At 44.8% G+C, this 22,270-nt stretch overlaps 1 protein-coding gene across 1 annotated transcript in view; it reads left to right on the top strand.

Annotated features, from left to right (window-relative positions):
• Positions 1–21,013, top strand: part of RAB38 (RAB38, member RAS oncogene family) — a 38,523-nt gene extending 17,510 nt beyond the window's left edge. The window contains exon 3 of the mRNA XM_084842556.1: positions 18,118–21,013. Coding sequence (XP_084698682.1) covers positions 18,118–18,270 — 153 coding nt within the window. The 3' untranslated portion in view covers positions 18,271–21,013. The remainder of the gene's footprint in view (positions 1–18,117) is intronic.
• The last annotated feature ends 1,257 nt before the right edge of the window (positions 21,014–22,270 follow it).

Below are 22,270 nucleotides of genomic sequence, written 5' to 3'. Positions count from 1 at the left end.
TCTAGGCTGACGAACACATGTTTTAAAACTCTGTGATTCATTCCACAGCTTTTGATAGTTTTTTCACCTTTCAAATTATATATTATAAATTTTCAAATTATATTATATAAATATAATATATATATATATAATATAATTATATAAAATATAATTATATAAATTATATATATATATAATATTTTATATATATATAATATATATTCTATCTATCTATAATATATATATATATATATATATATATATATATATATATATAAATAAAAGGCCAGGGGTCTGCAGATGGTGGCTGGACTTCGTAGCCTATATATATAGATATATATATATATAGATATATAGATATATATATAGGCTATATATATAGCCACCATCTGCGGACCCCTGGCCTTAGGAAAAAACAGCAGACCAGAAGTAATACATACATACATACATACATATATATATAACAGCTGTGGCTTAGTGGTTAAGATGCTGAACTGCAGACCAGAAGGTCGGCAGGACAGCAGTTCGAGACCTGAGTGCTGCGTGACGGGGTGAGCTCCCGTCTTCAGTCCCAGCTTCTGCCAACCTAGCAGTTTGAAAGCAAGAAATTGCAAGTAGATAAATAGGTACCGCTTCAGCGGGAAAGGTGACAGCGTTCCGTGCACCTCGGTGTTCAGTCATGCTGGCCACATGACCACGGAAGCGTCTTCGGACAGCACTGGCTCTTCAGCTTAGAAATGGAGATGAGCACCACACCATAGAGTTGGACACGACTGGTTGGGGACACCTTTACCTTTATATATATATATATATATATATATATATATATATACACACACACACACATACATACACACACACACACACACACATATATACACACACACACACTCTAGAGTAGGCACATGGGCCCTGTTCTGAACGTTAAAAGTCCCCACCTCCCATGCTAAGGTTCCAATCCAGATTGCGGCCCATGCACCTATCCTAGAGTAAAAATTTTAAAAAGATATATCTGCTAGATACAAGTTTAAAGTAATGCCTGTGTTTTGGCCCTAGAAAACTAATCAGTATAAGAAAAGTTGCACTATAACATTCAGAACTCCTTTATACAATAAATAGTACCAATGCCTCATGTCCAAAGTGGAGCCTCTCTTTGGAAATCCCAGAGCTTTCTATGTTTCTGTTAAATATCAATGCGGAAGTGAACAGTTATAACTTTTTAAAAATTTTAGAAGAATTGGAAGAACCTTACAGCTGCAGTAGCTCCTTCTAAGCGGATAAAGCCTGCCAAATTTCAGACAAATAGGTGCAAGGTTTTCTGTGGTAGGCACCTTTAAAATTTGAGTGCTTAAAAAAAAATAAAGTGGGTGATAGCCATAGCTTTTCTATTTCATGACAGAACTGCATGAGCTTTACAGGCATAGTTATCTATTCTGAGGAGCTGAAGCCAAATTTCTGTCAGCACTCCACATACCTGGTTGGGGAAGTGGTGTCACCAGCCATCCACTGAATAGGAAATGGTGGCAACAGACATGTCTCCAGTGCTGGCTTTCGAGCCATTCATGGACACCCTGAATGCCACTGCTGCCACAGATACACTGTCACAGCATGCAGCGAAAGCCTTGGAAAAGCTTCTTATGAATTCCTTCTACATCCCTCCCTAGGGTACTGTGCTTGCAAGTAAAAAGGAAAGCCCTAATAAAGTCATTCCTAGTTGGATGCTACAGCTGTCATTCACAAAACCTCACATGCTCCCCCCCCCTCTCTCTCTCAGTCTCCCCCCCCCAGCCACCTTTTATGGAGTCTTGGGGGAGAAATGTATCCATTTTTAACTCAAACACTAAAAACAAACCAAGGTTGGTACCTGCCTGACATCAACTGGCAGGAAATTCCACAAAGACGAAGCCAGGACACTAAACGCTCAACTCCGAGTGGACTCTGAATGGACCACAGGTCCATGGGGAACCACCAGGAGCACCTCATCGGGTGACCTCAGTGATCAGGCAGGCTGGTAAGGGAGAAGGCGTGGTCTCGTTGTTAACAATGACACAACCACCACCTCTGCCCCAACCCACCGTTATATACCAGGCTCCAGGAGGTGCAGTTCCAGTCAAAAAACAAAGACGATCCCTCAAGCCTGGAGTCTTCCCACACCTACTTTAGACTATGCCCTGTGCACATACAATGATATATTACCTGAATTTACTTAGGGTAATCCAATGTTAGTCCTACATAGAGTAAAAGGTAAAGGTAAAGGTGTCCCCAACCAGCCGTGTCTGACTCTAGCGTGCGGTGCTCATCCCCGTTTCTAAGCCGAAGAGCCAGCGCGGTCCGAAGACGCTTCCGTGGTCATGTGGCCGGCATGACTGTACACCGAGGTGCACGGAACGCTGTTACCTTTCCCGCCGAGGCGGTACCTATTTATCTACTTGCAATTTCTTGCTTTCGAACTGCTAGGTTGGCAGAAGCTGGGACTGAAGACGGGAGCTCACTCCGTCACGCGGCACTCGGGTCTCGAACTGCTGACCTGCCGACCTTCCAGTCTGCAGTTCAGCGTCTTAACCACTAAGCCACCGCGGCCCTCATAGAGTAGGCCCTCTCAAATGACTAACCTAAGTCCCATTCATTTCAGTGGGCCTAGTCTACATAGAATTAACATTGGATACTACCCTTAGATCCAATCTGTTAAGAGTACACGTTTGTCCCCCTTCCCTCCTGTAAACCCTCATTCTTTATGACCAAATTAGTTTGCAGTCAGTATTTAACGTCGTTATAGCCAGGGGTGTATCACGGGCAGCAAGGAGCATCACTATTTTCAGCATTGGCTTTCCATATGTGGAAAGATCAGGCCACTGAGGATTGAAAATATCTTACAGATGGAGCTAGATTAATACATAGTTTGGTGTGTGTGTGTGTGTGCACTTGTACTTGCAGAAGTGCCTCTAGTCTTGGTTAGAGAGAGCTTGCAAATTAACTTTTTAAAAGTCCTAATTACATCAAGCTCTTAAATAACTGTATCGGGTCTCCAGTGTGCTTTGGCCAGTGGCAAAGTAAAACCAGCTGCTATGGAGTTGATAAAAATGAATTTCTTCTTGCATTTAATGGAGAAGCAAATTGTTTCCCCTGAATTGGATTCTCCAACCCGACTCATAACTGCCCCATCAAAACGGAGAGGGAGCAGGTTCAAGATAGACCAAAGGAAGGACTTCTTCACACAATGGTTGTGTTTAACTTGTGGAACTCTTTGCCATGACATGCGGAGATGCCTGTTAGCTTAAATATTGTTGTTGTTTTTTAAAGGATTTGGCACATTCTTGAAAGACAGATCTATCAATGACTAGCAGCCACGACAGCTAAGAACTGAACTAAGTTTGGAGGCACTGGGATAATAGAATCATAGAATAGTAGGGTTGGAAGTAGCCTATAAGACCATCAAGTCCAACCACCTACTCAGTGCAGGAATCCAAGTCAAAGCATCCTTGACAAGTGGCTGTCCAGCTTCATCTTGAATGCCTCCAGTGTGGGAGAGCCCACCACCTCCCTAGGGAATTGGTTCCATTGTCGTATTGCTCTAACAGGAAGTTTTCCCTGATGTTCAGCCGGAATCTAGCTTCCTGTAACTTGAGCCCGTTATTCCATGTCCTGCACTCTGGGATGATCGAGAAGCGATCCTTGCCTTCCTCTCTGCAACAACCTTTCAAGTACTTGAAGAGCGCTATCAGATCTCCCCTCAGTCTTCTCTTCTCCAGGCTAAACATGCCCAGTTCTTTCAGTCTCTCCTCACAGGGCTGTTTGCAGTCCCCTGATCATTTTTGTTGCCCTCCTCTGAACCCTCTCCAGTTTGTCTGCATCCCTCTTAAAGTATGGTGGCCAGAACTGGATGTAGTACTCCAAGTGAGGCCTAACCATTGCTGAGTTGAGGGGAACTAGTATTTCACAGGATTTGAAATCTATACTTCTATTAATGCAGCCCAAAATAGCATTTGCCTTTGATCCAAAGGTCCCCTCCCTCAAATGGACGAAACCCCTTCTGCTGGAGAAAGCTCTTTCTGTTGGAGGAAGGAACTTTTGGGTCCAAGTCAATATGGATTTATCGATTGCAATTATATATATGCCACCTTTCAGGATACAAATCCTTCCAAGGTGGCTTGCAAGTAATATAAAAATTATAAAATCCAAAAAAAAACAATATTAACAAAAACTCATCAGGATCCTTCCCACAGTATAACTGGTCATGGTTGGCCGGGGTGGGGGGGCATGCAGGGGAGGAGGGAGACCAACCACAAGAGGAGCAGATGTTTCATGTTATCGGTATCTATCCCTCTCTCTCTACAGGAATCTTTCCCATAGGGCAGTTGCTGGTAGATGGCACTGTGGCTGAGGAGTGGGAAAACCAGCTGGAACAGGCCTTGAGGTCTCCTTTGCCTGCCTCTCTCCCTCTCTCTCTCCTGGAATCAGTGGAGGCTGGTGGTTCCGATGTCAGTCGGGCAGTGAATCTGCTCCAGGTTTCAGTCAGAACCAATCAGAAGCAGCTTTAGAGTTTTGATTGAAACCCAGAGCAGATTCACTGCCCCACTGACCTTGGAGCCACCAACCGCCACTGCCTGGAATATAACTCAGATTACCACAAACTGTGGGGAAAACAACAGGGAGGGCCGTTACCATCCTGGCCTGCTTGCGGGTTTTCCAGGAGCAGCTGGCTGGCTAGTTCTGAGGATGTTGAAGATATGGGTCAGACCAGCTGTGATGTCTGTGAGGCCGTTTTGAAGTTCCAGGGAGTGGTGCTCTGAGAAAGAGTTTTCACTAGGGTAAATCTGGGTAACAGATGGGTAAATCTGTTGTTTCACTTTCTCCTGCCTTCAAATTCTCTGTCAAGTTCTATCTGTCAAGTTCTTTCTCCCCTGAATATGAAGAACTTTGAGAAACTCTTGTAAAAAATGAAGAGGAATGAAATTCTCATCCATTTGCACCAGACACATTCAATATGCACAGAGAGGACTGTGATATACCTGCCCACCATGCAGCCGTTGAAGGGCCGGTCAGAAAAAAAGAGGTGACAGTTCTAATTCAGGACTAACACAGGGATTCGAACTCAGACTTTTAAGAGCAAAGCACTCAAAGCCCTGGATGGACAAATCTGTCAGTTTCGGTATCTCCCACATTAAATTTTTTGTTTAATCCCTAGCTCTTTTTCTTCTGAATTTGGAGAACTTTGAGAATTTGGGGAAATCCTTATCAAAACCAAACTGAAAGGAAATTCTCACCTGCCATGCCCCCACTAGAAGACCCCTCCTCAGAGGAAAAGCTGGAGGACTAAGAACCATCCACCACCAGCAGTGCCCTGGATCTGCTAGGAAACCAGGAGGAGACTAGGCCCTCAGGGGTGACTACCATGAGGGCATCACCTATGGAGGACTAGGACTCCACCTCAGAGGTGGAGGCAGGGAAACTCCCAAGCCCTCGGGGGAGATGCCACCTGAAAAAGACAGGAACTCAGAAAGAGGGCTAGATTGAGCCAGAGGCCTCCTTGTGAGAAAAGGCTTGCTCACAGGGAGGACTTTTTCAGCTGCAGTCACGAACAGCTGAGGCTTGGGTGTGGCTCTGACAGCCTCTACCTAAAAGCAGCAGTGTACAGCTGAGAGAGTTGCTGGGAACAATGTTGACCAGACTTTCTTGAATCCAGTTTCCCTTTCTTTGACTCTGGACAGCTTCCTTGACTGATTCCTGCCATGAGTACTTTTGGACTGAACTCTGACCCTCTTCGTGCCTGCCCTTGTCTGCTCTGTTGCCTTGGGACCTTGTTGCCTGTGACCTGGACTGTTGAGACCTTGCCTTTTGCCTGATCCCTGTTTGTGCTGACTACCTTGGAACTCTTGGACCCTTAAACCTGCAACTGCTAGGCTCAGACTCTGGAAACATGGCATCCCCCATCCCTAGCTTTAACACTTTTCTCCCTTTCCTCATTGTAAATTCTTGCTGCCCCAAAGCTTCTACTAACAGTGTGGTCAAATAAGACAGGTACATATGCTGTTCTCTTCCCCCACGCATAGCTAATAGCAACTTTGGGGGGGGGTCATTTATATCAGGGAAAAGGCATGTGAGGAAAGATTAAAAGCATCACATCTCCTATCTTCAAAGCAAAATAGTCAGCAAAATAAAAATGGTGGAAAGGCAAATCCTCCTCATAGATCTCCTTCGTTGCATTGGTTTGCCCCTCAGTTTGTTATCAGTTCAAAAGAGGTTACAATGCTTCTTGTGTAATTAGCTCACAAGAGATTTAAGGGAAGCTGCTTGGAATTGCTATAGATTTCAAAATGAAAGCTACCTCTTTTAATTTCTTTATTTCATTTCTATACCAGCCATTAGTCAAAGCTCTCTGGGTGGTTCATGAAAACAAAAAACCACAAAGCACAACATAAAACAATATAAAATATGAAAGCTTAAAACCACAAAATAACAGTACAACCAGAATAAAACCTAGCAGCAATGCAGAGATTGAAAATACAAATTGAAAACAACAGAACTGAAAGACTAGGAAGCTAACATGCTAAAATACTGGGAGAATAAAAAGGTCTTCACCTGGTTCTGGAAGGAGTACAACGTAGGTGCCAGGCGAACCTCTCTAGGGAGCTCATTCCACAGGCAGGAACAGGACAGACATGAGTGAGCTCAACCTTAACTGCTGGCCCCATAATAATATGTCTCAACATTGTTTGAAGTTTTCGGCAAGAGGTGAGTCCAAACCGTGACCTGTTTTGGAAGTATTGCTTCAGTCTTGTGCATGGGACACATAGAACACTGCTAATTCTGTCCTGCTTTGAAAATTGCTTCTGCGTTTTGTAGCCATTCATGCAACGCTGTATTAAACAGGTGCTGCCTAGTTAGCTTTCTAACCTGTCCAGTCCCTGGCGGGTGGATAATGACCCAGGAATATCAGTGAGATAAAATATCCTCTTAAAATACAATCTAAAATGTGGCTTGAAATCACCACTTAGTTTTGTTTAGAATCATAGAATAGTAGTTGGGTTGGAAGGGGCCTACAAGGCCATCGAGTCCAACCCCCTGCTCAGTACAGAAATCCAGAGCATCAAGGTTTGTTTGCCTATTTAACCATTTTCTATTAGGGATGCATGAGCATCCCTGCGTTTGCCCTGAAAGGGGATTGGCTCATTGTGCATGCTCTAAGCAAGTGTGCACAAAGCACTTAGAGACCCTCAAAGTGCCTGCTGTGTCAGGCCCCCCTTGCCTTGCCCACCCAAGGACACACAAACCTTACCCAGAGCGGGAGAAAGGGCTGTGTCAGCACCGAATCTTGGAACATCGATTTCCCATGTGGGGAAGGGACTCAGAATACATATCCCAGCTTCCCCTTGGGAAAATAGTGTCTCCAAGCTCAGAAGCCCCTCACCTGGGAGGCTTCTGAGATTGCTATGCTGTGCTGGGCTGAAGCAGACAGGGCAGGAGGAGTGCTGGATGTGATCTTTGCCTCCCCACCCTCTGATCTTTGAGTTTTTTGCTAGATGGGTTTTTCAGCCTGTCTAGCAAGGATGCTTCAGAGGGGGAGGGAAGCAGACTGGAGGAGGTTCAAGATAAATTATACCCTGGCCTCTCTGGTCTCCTCACCTCCCCACCCACTGGAATGCCTCCTTTTCCCCCTCTCCGTGGTCGATCTTCTGACCTCAGAGAGGCAGAAGGCTCAGTTGTATCCACGTCAGCTGCGGGGGTGGGGGGAAGGTCAGATCTCTGACTCCCGCTTCTAAGGTCGGAGCGCTGTCTCTGACCTTGGAAGGGGTTTCTGAGCCATCCTATGGTCCCTGAGATGCTCGCTCAGAGACCATAGGACTACTGTCTTAAACATCATTTCTGGGCCTTCACATCTCTAGTCCTTCCTTTTCTCTGTCTGGAATCTCCCAGCAATCAGCTTCATGAGATGGCCCCAGGTTCTAGCATTATGAGAGAGAGTTGCATCCTGCATTGTAGATCCTCCTTTGAGCAGGAGGTTGGAGTAGATGACTTCCAAGGTACCTTCCAACTTGATGATTCTATTATTATGAAGCATCCTATTGCAAAGTAAATGAATGCAGTGTACAGACAGCAGGGAGGTGTCTTCAAGAATGTGTTTTGGTAAGAGAGAGGAGCAGGGACAGAATCCTTGGTGTGAGAAGAGGTATGTTCTGAGTACACTGGGTCTGTGTCTCTCTTTTCATCTCGGCTATGTTGGAGGGTATGCAGAGTAAGCTTTCTGGCTGAGCTGTGGTCCAACCTATGATCTACTTCTCCACACTATTCCCCTGCATGAATGTTTCAGCTTAGGTCCTCGGATGATGTTTTCTAAAGCAGCAGTTATGACACAACCATCACTATCTCCTAGTGATGAGATGATAACAAGGGGGCTGGGACTCAGGAAATCTGGGTTTCCTGCACAGTTCTGCTTTGCTTCCTCTGTGACTTGTGGAAACCAACTCCATCCAGTCCCTCCCTGCCTCAGATTGACTTGTGAGAGAAAAAACTAGATTAAAACAGACACATCAGATTGGTTAATGCAGGGATGGACAAAAGGCAGGTTGCTGGTGGCTTCTGACTCCCAATTTTGTAACAACAGCAACAACGAAAATGCCTGTCCCACCCCAACTAGGACGTTAAAATCCCTGACCTGCAATAACTCAATAGATTTGAAGCAGTGCTAGGGATGTATGAACCCCCCATTGTCCGGTCCCAAGTGGGGGCCCACTGTGGGGCAATTTGGGCCATTAGGGGCCCCACGGAGTCCTCTGGAGCTGTGCCTCATCTGCCGAAGCTGGCAGAGCGGTGCTCTGGCTTTCTAAAAAATGTGTTATGCTAATGGCAGCTGCCAATTAGCCTATTACAGGAAAATTGCAGCCATAGATGGCATATTTTACGCCATTTTCGGCCATCAAGCACCTACTTTTACCTAAACTGCAGCTGTTTACAGCTGTATTTAGGTAAAAGCAAATGCTTTACGGCCGCAAATGGCATAAAATATGCCATTTATGGCTGTAACTTTTCTGCGATAAACTAATGGCAGCTGTTAGTAGCATATCACATTTTTTCAGGAAGCTGAGAGCCACCTCACAGGAACCCCTGTGACCCAGGGGTAAGTGCAGCTGGTCCGCCGCGGACTCCAGAGGTCAGATTCTTTGGAATCCAGTCTCATTTGAGTCTGTGGTGTATTTCTCCAGCATCCCTAATTGGTGCATGCAGATAATCCTCGTATACAGCTCATGGAGTGCAGGAGGTAGTAGGCTCCACCCCCTGAACCACTGTTTTGCATCTGGCTCCACTCAACTGCCCACCATTTTGCCCCAGGCTTGGCTTGGGTTGGTGGGCTTCATGGTTCTAGTCAAAAAACAAAAAACAGAGTAGATCCTGCAAGTGTGAAGTCTGTCCGTTTCTGGATTAATGCAGCAACCTGGTGCCCTCCAGGTTTGGGACTACAAACTTCCATCATCTCTGACCATTGGCCATGCTGGCTGTGGGTTATGGGAGTTGTAGTCCCAAAACCTCGAGAGGATGCCTGCCCCTGCGGTATACCTATAAAATTCTCACATGTGCCCTCAGCCCTGAGAAATATTTCCATATGTGCTCAGAGGCCAAAAAAGTTGTCTACCCCTTGTTCTACATTGTATTGGATGTCACTATCTAGGTCTGCCAAGACTATGGATGCAAATAGAGGCCTGTGGGGAGCTGCTGGATCTCTCTGTGGCTGCCCCACGTGGTGAACCACAGGTCAGCAGCTGGCAGCGTCTCAATGAAGTACCTTCAAGTCCTGAACTGGCTTCGCCCACTCAGGTTGGCAATCGCGGCTGGTGGCTCCGATGTCAGTGGGGCAGGGAATCCACTCCAGGTTTCAGTTAGAAGCACCTTCAATAGCTCCTTTAGAGTTCTGACTGGTTCTGACTGAAAGCTGGAGCGGATTCACTGTTCCACTGACATTGGAGTCAGCAGCCTACACTGCAGGCTGGGGATTGGATCTTCCTGGCCAGGAAAAGAAGACCGAGGGGAGATATGACAGCGCTCTTCAAGTACTTGAAAGGTTGTCATGGGGAGGAAGGCCGGGATCTCTTCTCGATCGTCCCAGAGTGCAGGACATGGAATAGTGGGCTCAAGTTACAGGAAACCAGATTCCGGCTGAACATCAGGAAAAACTTCTTGACTGTTAGAGCAATACGACAATGGAACTAGGGAGGTGGTGGGTTCTCCCACAGTGGAGGCATTCAAGACGAGGCTGGACAGCCATCTGTCAGGGATGCTCTGACTTGGACTCCTGCATTGAGCAGCGGGTTGGACTCGATAGTCTTGTAGGCCTCTTCCAGCCCTACTATTCTATGATTCTAAGTATCAAAGAACTCTGTGTTGCAGCTGAGCCTTGCTCAAGTACCAAAAGCCTTCTTAACCTCTGGGGGTGTTCTTTTATCATTAGTCTCATTTGAAATAGGAAAAAGTCATTTTGGTTTAAGTGATGGATTGGTGATCTTGTGACTTGGCCTTGGACAGCAGCCTCCCAAGAGATGGAGGAAAGTCCTGGAAAAACATTTGCCCTTTCTGGGGCCTGTTGAAAAGGTCTAAGGAAGAATCTGTGGAGGGGTGGAGCAACCTCCATTAGTATCCTGAATCTAAGGGTGGAAATGAAATGTTTGTTCCTTTCTGTCAGGAGCGCCCTAGCTGCCTCTTGCAGTCCCCTCCAATAGCCAACTCAGGACACAGACGATGAGGATTCTTTCCGAGGCTTTATTCCTTTATTACTTTATGACACTTTCAGATACTAATCACTAGCGACTAAGCAAGGAACAGCACTGGGGAAAGATAGCAGAATAGCCTAAGCTCCAGGTAAGGCAGTTGGTCCCCGTTTGAGGAAGAACCACAGGAAGACTCTGAACTTACGGGCTATGGAGAGATCCTCCCTCTTTCCCTTGGGTCCTCAGGACACAACCATTGTTTGAGCGCCAAACGAGCGGAGCCCCTCCTTTCCACACCCTCCAGCTGTCGCCGCTCCCTGCATCTGCACCGAGCGTCCAGCAAGCCCCCCTCCAGCGCTCTCTCACTGCCAGGGTCACTATCTATCCCAGGAATGCTGGCAGGAGGAATCTCTGCCAGCTGCTGTGCTTGTGAGAGATGAGCGAGCTCCTCTCCCACGGATTGCTGTTCCTCCTCAGAATCAGAACTGCTCTGCGGCTCTATGGGCTCAGTTTCCACCCTGACACTTTCTTACATTTTTACCCCACCTTCCACTAGAAATTTCCCAGAATGATTTATGTGACATCAACCCAGGAAACACTCGACGTAATCAAATACAGTGAAATTCAAGGAACAGCACAAGTCAGAATGAAAATAAAAGCTGCATAAAGGCTAGCCAATGCAAGTCAAAGCATTCTTTAAAAGGACTCGGAAAATACAAAGGGCTTAGCCGGCCATCAAACAGATAACAGTGTGGGGGCTAGCTGGGAAGAGCATTCCACAAGATGTCCTTCAAATTGCCCTTCAAATGTTTTGGACTACAGCTCCCATCTGCCTCAGCCATCATTGGCCCATGGTGAGGGATGATGGGAATTGTTCAAAACATCTGGAGGGCTCCAGGTTGGCAAAAGCTGCTAGTACCTGCGCAAGGAGCAGTGGCTACACTATCTCTTTTCGGTCTGAGTAGCAGTTGGTGTATCAGCCGAAGCTGGAGAAAGATGCTCTGTGCCATAGAGGCCACTAGTGAAAGTAGGGATGTATGAAAAATTCAGTTTAGTTCATTTTTTTAATCAGGATTTACCCAGTTCTCACCTTCTGGTCCGAACATGGACTTGGACTCAATCCGCGATCAAAGTCTGTACGTGACCGTACTTTTATGTGATTCGTGGACACCTCCCCCCGAGAAAGCGTTCTACAGCATGCACACATTTGAAAACTGGGCACATGGATGTTTTAATCAATGGGAGAAGAATGCGAAGATGTCAAACACGTGCACAATTGATGCGTACATTTGGAAAAATCTGCATGAAAATAAATATGGATTTTCATCCTGAAAGACAAAAACAAAGATTGCAACCTAATACGGACTTGAATCGAAATGAGCTTTGCGATGGAATTTGGAGAATTTTGGACAACTCGAGTTTTGCTGATTCACACATCCCTAAGTCTTTCTAGTGTCCTTCAGGGGCAGTGCGATCCCATCCTGGCCATACTGCTGACAGTAAGGCTGCATTTCCTTGTTCCTGACCATAGTCGAATAACCCTGACGGTCTGGAATAATTCTGAATAACTGGGATCTGTACAGTTTCCCCTGGGTTTCAGAAGCCACAACATTTCACAGTGCCATTAACTCAAACTACCTGACTATATAAATCCAGAACCAGCGGTACATCCTGGGACCACAAGAATCATAAACCCTAAGAGATTTACATGGCCAATCATTTAAAAAATAATAATTTGGAAGGGAAAAAGGCCCATAAAAACAAATGAAGCACATTATGTGTGCCAAGAAAGCAAATCACCCAAGACTAAGGAGATTTATTTCAGATATTACACATTAATGTTGTGCCTTCGTGTTACAGCAAGACAAAAGATGCAGACATGATCCTAGTAATGAATTCTGAAGTTTATCCTGAGATTTCTTGGAGGTGTATTCAATAAAATGGTATTTTCTCCCTCTTCAGATTAACGTTGGGATGGATGGATCAGTCTAGTTCCAGCCCATGCCACCTTCACCTGTCCTCTTTCCTAAGTCAATTCCATCCTGATTCTTTCAATTTGCAATTTATATTTGTGTGTGTGTATATATATATATATATATATATATTATATATATATTATACTGTACACATGATAGATAGATAGATAGATAGATAGATTATATATGTCTGTCTGTCTGTCTCTGTCTCTCTCTAGTGTGTGTGTGTGTGTGTGTGTGTGTATACACACACACATATACATACATACATATACCCACACCTCTACCCCTCCTAGCCCCATGGTACAGCAAACAAGATGGCGGCCTCATGGGGCCCAAAAGGGAGCCATCTTTTCAGTACAATGTACTGTATTTGCAGCCTCGCTCCTGAAAGTGCACATGGTAGCTGTGGCAGCAGCCGGTCTGTCTAGCCGCTCGGAGCAGCTATTCTCTATAAAGCAAGGTGACTATTTTCATTTTGTTTTGTTCAAGCAAACCTTGAACAACCTCCCAGCAATGTCAGTATTCAAAGGCTACATAGCAAAAATTCAGAGAAATGAAGGGATGGCGGAGAATTTCTCCACGAATCTCCGGGAGGCCGAATGCCAATGCATTCGGCCCCCTGAAATTGGTGGAGAAATTCTCCGCCAGCCCCCCACCCCCCCCAGGATGGGACTTACCTCGTGCGAATGTCCCTCTCGGCGGCGAGTCCCAGCGGCGGTTCGGCAGCATTTCGGCGGGGGCGGCGGCGGCGGCCAGTCTTCTGATCAGCTGCCACAGCCGCCATTGCAAAATAAAAAAGTAAATTAAAAAAAAAAACACCTGTGATAGGCTACGTAACGATTTACGTAGCCTATCATGGCTAGATTCCCAAAGTCAGCCGTGATAGGCTATGTAAATCGTCACGTAGCCTATCATGGGTGACTTTGGAAAAAAAAAAGCGTATGCAAATGGCGGCGCCCATGGGGCGCCGCCATTTGCATTTTTTAGCTTGGCACGTCTAGTCTACGTAAAGATTTACATAGACTACGGCGAAAATAAGGGCAACGCAAATAGCGTTCCCTTATTTTCACCGTAGTCTACGTAAATCTTTATGTAGACTAGACGTGCCAAACTAAGGAACGCAAATGTCGGTGCCCCATGAGCGCCGCCATTTGCATACGCGCTTTTTTTTTTCAAAGTCACCCGTGATAGGCTACGTGACGATTTACGTAGCCTATCATGGCTGACTTTGGAAATCTAGCCGTGATAGGCTACGTAAATCGTTACGTAGCCTATCACGGGTGTGTGTTTGTTTGTTTTTACTTTACTTTTTTTTTCGCGGCCGGGTAGACGGGGCGCTCCTCCCTGGCCTGAATTTCAGCAGCGAGGGATGGGGCACCTCCCCCCCGGCCTGAATTTTGGCTGGGCGAGGCAGGGCGCCTCCCCCCCCTCGCCTGAACTTCGGGGGGAGAAGCGAAGCGCCTCCCCCCCACCACGAAGCAAGCTGCGGGACAAGGTAAGTCCCGTTCGTCCATCCCTAGAGAAATGCGAAACCTGCTGTTTAACTACGTTTCAGTCTGCATTCTGAGATCAGCTGAGGACACTGTTCTATGGGTATGTCTGAGGCACGTGTGTGGTGGAATCGCACAAGGGGTGTGTGGAATTCCCTATTCTTGCTCAGGCTGTGGAATTCCCTATTCTGATTGTCCCTCCTTGTTGGTTTTCTGCCGTCTCATGAAGACTTATTTCAACTCCCATCATCCCCAGCCAGCAGGAGGACACCAGATGAGGGATGTCTGACTTACTTATTCTGGCAGGCTCTTAATTTATCTGGCTCATCCAATTTGCTGTTTTATTTTAAAATAAATATTAAATAAATATTAAACATATGTGTGTGTGTGTATGTAAATATTAAATATTTATATTAAATATTTTATTTAAATATTAATAAGTTAAATTTTTAAATTTAAAAATAATTGTTTTTTAAAAAATGATTTTTTTATTTTTTAATTTAAATTTTAATATTTAAATATTACATACGTTTGTTTATTTTAATTTATCTGACTCATCTAATTTGCTGTTTTACTTGCCATCATTTCCACATTTTAACCCCTTTTGCGGTGTGTATTTAAAAAAATATTGTGTTGTTTTGATTGATTTAAAGATCTGTTTGATCTATATTGTTAGCTGCCCTGGACATCTGTTAGATAAAAAAGTCAGCACAGAAAGTCTCTTTGAAAATAAATGAAGAAATATTTGACTGGCGAAAGGATGGCTATGGTAGTCCGCTGCAGCAAAGGCAACCCTTCCTGCATCTGATAAAGTGTGCTCTAGTTAAAAGTTAATGCTCAATAACAGGGCAAGTCTATATATTCCTACTTAGAAGTAGATTTACACCCAGGTAAGCAGGTATAGGATTGCATCTTCAGGCTGCAATCACATCCCACTTAACCTGGGAGTACACCCCATGGGACTTACTCCTGAGTAGACTTATACAGGATTGTACATGGCTTTTTGTAGTCAAAAGCTCGGGCTAGTCAGCTTCCCTTAGCCCAGCCTACCTCACAGGTTTGTTGTGAGAATAAAATGGGAGAGGAGAACCATGTACACTGCTTTGAGAAACATGGACAAAGGGCAGGATCAAAATGGAGTGAATAATGAATATGTTAAAGTCTTGATCAGCACTAATTCAGTTTATTGTTGAAAGGGGCCTTAATTTGTTGGCTGCTGATTATTTCCTTCCTATTACTGTGTTTTAGGTGTGTTTTTCATTGAGTTGTTTTTGTGCTCTAATCAAAATTCCATCTTGACCTGTATTTTGGTATTGCTAGCTGCCTTGAGCACCATTTTTGGAAGAAAGGCGGGATATAAATTTAATGATAAATAGATAATTCCCAAGTGGCTACTGGAATATTCATTGAAACTTCACACAAACAGCTTGCAACTGTGTACAAATCGGGTTTTGAACCTCAGTCTGACCTACCTGGGGCCCAATCCGGCTCTATGGGTGTCCTCAGAGGGACACACACACCCTTTCCCTGGCCCCACCTTCTGTCCCCCTACCACCAATTCTTTGCTGGTTTCCTGGCGTTGGTGCAGTTTTTCCCCCATTCTAAAAGGTTGAAATGCCTCTCCTAAGGCTGGGTTACTGTCAGGAGGCACTTCAGGGCACAATCCTATGCATGTTTAGACAGAAAAATGACCTACAGCTCCCAGAATGCTAGCTGGGGCATGCTGGGAGTTGTAGGACTTTTTTCTGTCTAAACATGCATAGTGTTGCACCCTAAGTGTGTGTAGGTTTGCAGCCTTAGAGGAGTTACAGGATGTCAGGATGTTTTTAAAAACGAATTTTGGATCAGCCTTGGAACTGTTGCTAATTTGAGGTGTACGAATTTGTATCATGCAGAGATCATTGGCTAATTCTAATGCAATGGGTTTGTTCTTTAGTTCATTTTAAGAAACTAGCCTGTCTGTGCAAATATGCAGAGATATTATGTGGGAGTTGTAACTTTTCCTGAATGAATTCAGAAGCAGTATTATAGATGTCCTCCTAGTTCAAATTTGCTTGGAAAACTTTACATTTATAATTTCCTATCCGCCCTTCTCTCTGCAAGCAATATCAGTTCTCATGGGGGGGGGGGGGTTACAGAAAAGCAACAGCAAAGTGTAAATGTATTGAATTTCAAAAGTTGACAATACATTTGTTTTGAAATCACCACTCAGAATTAAGATTTACATTTAAAAAAATATATCCTCAGAGTTGAATGTGAAAAGGTTGGACATTTTAAAAGCCACATTAATTCTAAAATTTTGCCAGATGTTGAGTTTGTACGGAAGCGTATTTCTATTTATATAATTAAAATATTTCTTCAGTAAATACACCTGCCTATGAATTTTGTTTGTATCATACTGTGGCCCCCTTTTTCCTTCATTTCTTCCAGAATGTGTGTGTGTGTGTGTGTGTGTGTGTGTGTGTTTCCCCCGAAGAGCTTTTTCGAAATGGGATCTGGCCCTCTGTCTGAAAGGTTCATGGCTGGCTGGGGAATGCTGGGAGTTGTAGGACTTTTTTCTGTCTAAACATGCATAGGATTGTGCCCTGAAGCTAAAAATTACTAGGTATTTTGGTAATTTAGCCCCACCCCCTTTGCCATTCACCCCACCCGCCACTGAAATGTGGTCCCCAAGAGCTTCTTTGAAATTGAATTTGGCCTTGGGGCTGAAAGAAGTTGAACACCCCTGGTGTAGAGAGATGGCATGACCCTTTGTAGGAAGCTACCTTATACTGATCCAGACCCTTGTTGTATCCAGTTCAGTACTATCTACACTGCTTGGCAGCAGCTGTCCAAAGTTTCATACAGGACTTTTTCCAGCCCTACCTAGAGATGCGAAAGAGTAAACCTGGGACTTTCTCTATGAGCAGGACATGCTGTACCAATGAACTACTTCTCCCGGTAGCAATCAATCAGTCTAGACCTCTGGAGTGCTGGAATTCTTTGTTTTCTCTCTTCTATTCTAGACAGGGCTTTAAAAGTAGTCTTGGAGGCTTGGCTTATTTCCTCTTAATGACATTTCTCAGCAGCCTGAAAATAACTTCTTGTACGCCAGGGGAATTTGCAGGACTGCTCTGAATGCCGCCTGATAGACTTAACTTCTCTGAGGTTGTAAATCATCAGTGCCTGTCCCCCATTCAGTGCCGGTCTCTAAGCTGCGACATTCCACCGTGAGACACTAGTGCATGGAGTCGTGCCTCTTTTGCCTTCAATCCCCCCGCAACTGGAATGTAGCCACCATCAGCTTTTCTGAAACCGAATTCGGCCCTTGAGCTGAAAGAAGTTCAGTTCTTCTGCCATAAACAAATACGCAGTCTGGCGCAGAATTGGTGATAATATTATGGCGGTTGACCTGACAACTTCAAAAGTTGTTAAATGGGTATCTCTACCTTGATCAAAGAGCTTCTCTCTCTACAGCAGGACTGGAGAACCTGTGCAATTTGTTTTTAAATAGCTTAGAGCTCAATCCGATGGGGATACTCAGCCGCCTCCGAACTTGGAGGCAGTCAACTATCCAATGCAGGGTGGGCGAAACGCGGAGGGGATCTTCTCTTCTGCACTCCAGCTGCCCTGCATTTGTGGCTAGACGGCCTATTTCACTGCCTAACCAGGGCACCTGGGGGGGGGGGAGGCCGGATGGCACATAGGAAGCATCATAACGGCGCTTCTGCACTCCCCACCCCACCCCCAGGAATGCCCCCTTTTGGCTGCTCCACGCTGCTCTTCTGAGCACGGAGCTGGGGACAACCCGTGCCTCCTACAAGGCAGTGGGGGAAGGGGCGGTGAGTTGGATTTCTGGGAACTGGAATCGGAGTGCTGGCTCCATGCTCAGTTCCCAGAAACTGAAAAATCCTTTGGCCGTCTAGACGCTGTCCAGCGGCCATAGGATTGCGCCGTTAATCTCTAACTCCTTTTTTTTTCCCCCACCTGCAGGAGAACATAAACATTGACGAAGCATCCAGGTGCCTGGTGAAACACATCATGGCTAGTGAGAGCAACCCAAAGGAGCCTGTTGAGATGGATGTCATTAAACCACACTTGAGTTCCTCCAAGCTCATCAGCTGTTCAGCTTGCTACAAATCCTAAGCGATCTCAAAGCTGTTAGTGGACGCTGGAACTGAGCAAATAATACCTCATGAAGAAAAGTGTCTCCAATGCATGTAGCCCAGCTTTTTGATGCTCCTGAGCACAAAACTGAGATCAGAAAATTTGCATCCTTCCCAAACCATGCAGTTGAGGGGTGGGAGGAGGGAAATCTTCCCAAGTTTTTATATTCTTCTTCTTCTGTGGATAGTTTGCAAAGAATCTTCTATAAATATTTGATATTATTTTGCCTGGGCTATTTCAGTTAATCCTTGTTATTCAGCCGAGGTGCTCTGTTTAGGAAGGCTGAGCTTTTTGTTGCTTTTTGTGAATTACCCTCTTGAGAGAAACTTGACATTTTGCTTTCTGAGGATGTTCTGTGGATGCATCTCAGTTGCAACCATGTCCACAGAAAGCAAAAAAAAGAGAAGAAAAAGTGTTGAATATTCATGGCTATTTGGGGAAACATATAATGGAGTTATTTGCAATATTTTTCTAGGGATTTTTTTTGGGGGGGAGTGGAATATATTCTTTGCACTGCAGCACAGTGACATGAATCCTGGATTTTGGCAGTGTTTCCCAATGGTTGAACACTCACTGAGGAATATGAGAATCTGCCTTAGGGATCAATGGATGTTCTCTGTTCCATTTTGTTATTGTTCTGTGGGTTGGCTTTGCCCTGCATTCCACTCTGCGTGCCTTCTGATTTAACTCAGGATTTCATAGGGCACAATCCTACAACTGGTTAGAAAGAAAAAAGTCTTACAACTTCCAACATTGCCTAGCCAGCCATGCTGGCTGGAAATGCTGGGAGTTGTAGGACTTTTTTTTATCTAAACATGCATAGGATTGAGTCGTCAAACTAATTTCAAAATGGGCAAAAGTGTAATTTCCTGCAGTTTTTAGTTCACGTCTCCCCCGCCCCTTACAGATTAGTGATGGCTCTGAACATATATCTGTGTTGATTAAAACACTACACAGTAACAAATCTCGAAATCTCGATGTCATTCCATTGCTAGACCTGAGCTGAGGGGATCCTGGTCATGAAACTATTCCCCAGAGCCCTGAATGTCCATTGGTTCCAAAGGAGCATGTGTGTGTGCTCTTGAAAAAAACCTTCCAGCCACTCACTCTTTTCATTTTTTTTCACACCGTTGCAAACTAATTGTAATTAGAATCATAGAATCACAGAATAGTAGGGTCGGAAGGGGCCTGTAAGACCATCGAGTCCAACCCCCTGCTCAGTGCAGGAATCTACAAAGCATCCCTGACAGATGGCTGTCCAGCCTCATCTTGAATGCCTCCAGTGTGGGAGAGCCCAGCAGCACCTCCCCAGGCAATTGGTTCCATTGTCCTATTGCTCTAACAGTCAGGAAGTTTTTCCTGACGTTCAGCCGGAATCTGGCTTCCTGTAACTTGAGCCCATTATGCCGTGTCATGCACTCTGGGATGACTGAGAACAGATCCTGGCCTTCCGCTCTGTGACAACCTTTCAAGTACTGCAATTGAAGAGGAACTACTGATTTGGAGCAGAATGCAAATTAATAGAATAATTTATTTTATTTGAGGTGATTGGTTGGCTGACTTTGCCTTCTGTGCAATTTAAATAAATAAATAAATAAATAAATCCTAGTAATGATTTCTGAATTTGCCCATACGGATAAATTACCATATGCAAATTTTATGCAGATTAGTGGCTTGTGGGCCTGAGCCCCAATCTTTTAAGTGCCTAGCAGCACCCCTGGTGTGATTGTCTTATTGCATCAAGATTTCTTTTGGGGTGGCATTTTAATCAACGCGCATCTGCACTCATGCCCACTGGTAACATATAAAGGAAAAAAAGAAGATGTGAACTGAAAACTGTGGTGAACTCTGCATGCCCAGCTATCTGAACAAAGGTTGCTGTCTAAGCAAAGAACAAAGACTAGAAGGTTCAAAGTGCAAAAACCTCCAAATCTGGGAAGAAATTCAGACGGGAAGAAGTTTGAAAGTCTTCACCATCTCTGAATTTCACTTTCCATCTGAAATGTATTTATAGTCTCACTGGGGAGAGTGCAGATACAAAAGTGGATTCAGGATTGAGTCTTCACAACACAAAGGCTCAGAAACCTCATTTCCAGTGTATTTTGAATAGTTCTTACGAAAAAGAGACAGGGGGCCGGCGCGTGTGACCCACGAACATATCAAACCAAAGAAATCTCAGCATGCTATTATTATTTGTGTCATGACATCCTAACTCTTGGGTGTATGTAACACCGAACTACGGCTTGGTGTTACATGAACAATGTTACATGTTAATGCACTCCCACCTCCCGCTCCTCTCACATGCTCAGTTTGATTAGTAGCTACATGGTTTTTGTCAAGCATAGTTTGCCCTCACATCCCATGAAATATGGCTGGCGTGAGTCTTGGAAACAAGCCACCATTCCCAGTCCTAGTTTACAGGGCTAGTGCCAATCCATAGTTTGCCAGTTCGGATGTAATCGCAAACCATGGTTTGCCAAAAAACAGGAAGTTACTAATCAAGGAAGCACATGATGGGAGAGACAGCTTTGCAAGCAGAGGGTTCATTGGTGTTACACCAAATCACGGTTTGGTGTTACATCTGAAGGGTGTCATTAAGTCCTAGTTTTCACTGAGGAAATATACCTGTGTCAGGGCTGTACTGCTTGAGTCTGCAGGTTGAGGTTCATGTGATTGCTTCTCCATACAGAAGTGTGTGGCACATAAAAACTAAATGTTGGGTAGTGCTGTGCTGAAAACTTCTTTCTTTGCTTTGCTTTTTTGAGCACTCTCATTCAGTTTCACAGAAAACAATGCTTTTGGAAAGAAATTCAGAGAAGAGAATGTTGGATACATTCTCATGGACTGGGTTCTTACCTGACTTAAGAGGTGGCCGAAGTGTTTGTGTGAGTGTCCTGTCTTTCACTGTAAAATCATCTCTCTGGCAGCCTGTAGTCTCCTCAGTTTCCTGCACTTCAATTAAAGCCAAGGAGAAGACATGATGAAAAAACACCTCCTACAGGGCTTTTTCAAATCAGGAAGTGTGGGCAGCCAGGGATGCTGCAAAGCAATGGAAAGCTGTATAAATAGAAAGAAAATACACACATTGCACCCTCAGCCACCTCACAGTGATTAAGTAAGCTTGAAAACACCACCAAAAGAAATTCAAAATAAAGTATAAAATGCCATGAGAATGAGGCAGAAAAATGGAAGCCTCATTCGGGGCAGGGGGAGAGAAAACATTTGGGATGTTGGAAAACTGATTTTTGCACAGAACTAGCTCCACCTCTTCCCTGGAGCTAGACACAACACTTTCTCCCTTACACTTGCTATGGGTTCAGGGAAGTATGATAAGTATCTGCATTAGAGACAAAAGGCATCCACCATTGCCCCTCAGAATTTTTACTTTTTGGAAGACCCTGGGGAAGGTGATGAACCCTGAAGAATGACCACTACAGCTGAGCCAAAATTGCTGAGAAGACATGTGTCTCAGAAATTTTTCTTTGGTGGTGGCCAACTCTCCACTCACCACCCCCACCCCACTACCACCACCTCCACCCCACTACCACCACAATGCCTCAGGTATGGGGCATTGCAAACAATGCCAAATGGGGGCCAGGCTGCCAACACAGTTGCTATTGTTACTTGCCATGGTGGCACAAAAAAAACCAAAAGCCCTTTGAAAAAAAGAAAGAAACTGCTACAATTATTGCCAATGGTGAGCCCTACCCATCAGAAAACTATTGGATAGTTTCTCCTTCCCCTGGAGAAATTCAGTGAAATTTCTCTGCCCCAAAAGCAGAGTGGAGAATTTCTAGGGGCCATTTATACACATCTCTAGTGTCAGAAACAAATGTTCTGCACTGGGGGTGGGCAGAAGGCAGATCAGGATCTACTGGTAGATCTCTGAGTGATTCAAAGTAGATCAGCAAGGATTTCTGGCTCTCAGTCATTTAACAATGGAGACAAAATGATTCCACAATAAAAATGTGTGGAAAGA

The sequence above is a fragment of the Heloderma suspectum genome, chromosome 3 (genome assembly GCF_057233095.1).
Source record: "Heloderma suspectum isolate Gila_16-S chromosome 3, 16-S_ref, whole genome shotgun sequence".
Classification (NCBI taxonomy): domain Eukaryota; kingdom Metazoa; phylum Chordata; class Lepidosauria; order Squamata; family Helodermatidae; genus Heloderma; species Heloderma suspectum.
The sequence above is the reverse complement of the archived record's forward strand: the minus strand, read 5'-3'. Positions and strand labels throughout refer to the sequence as shown.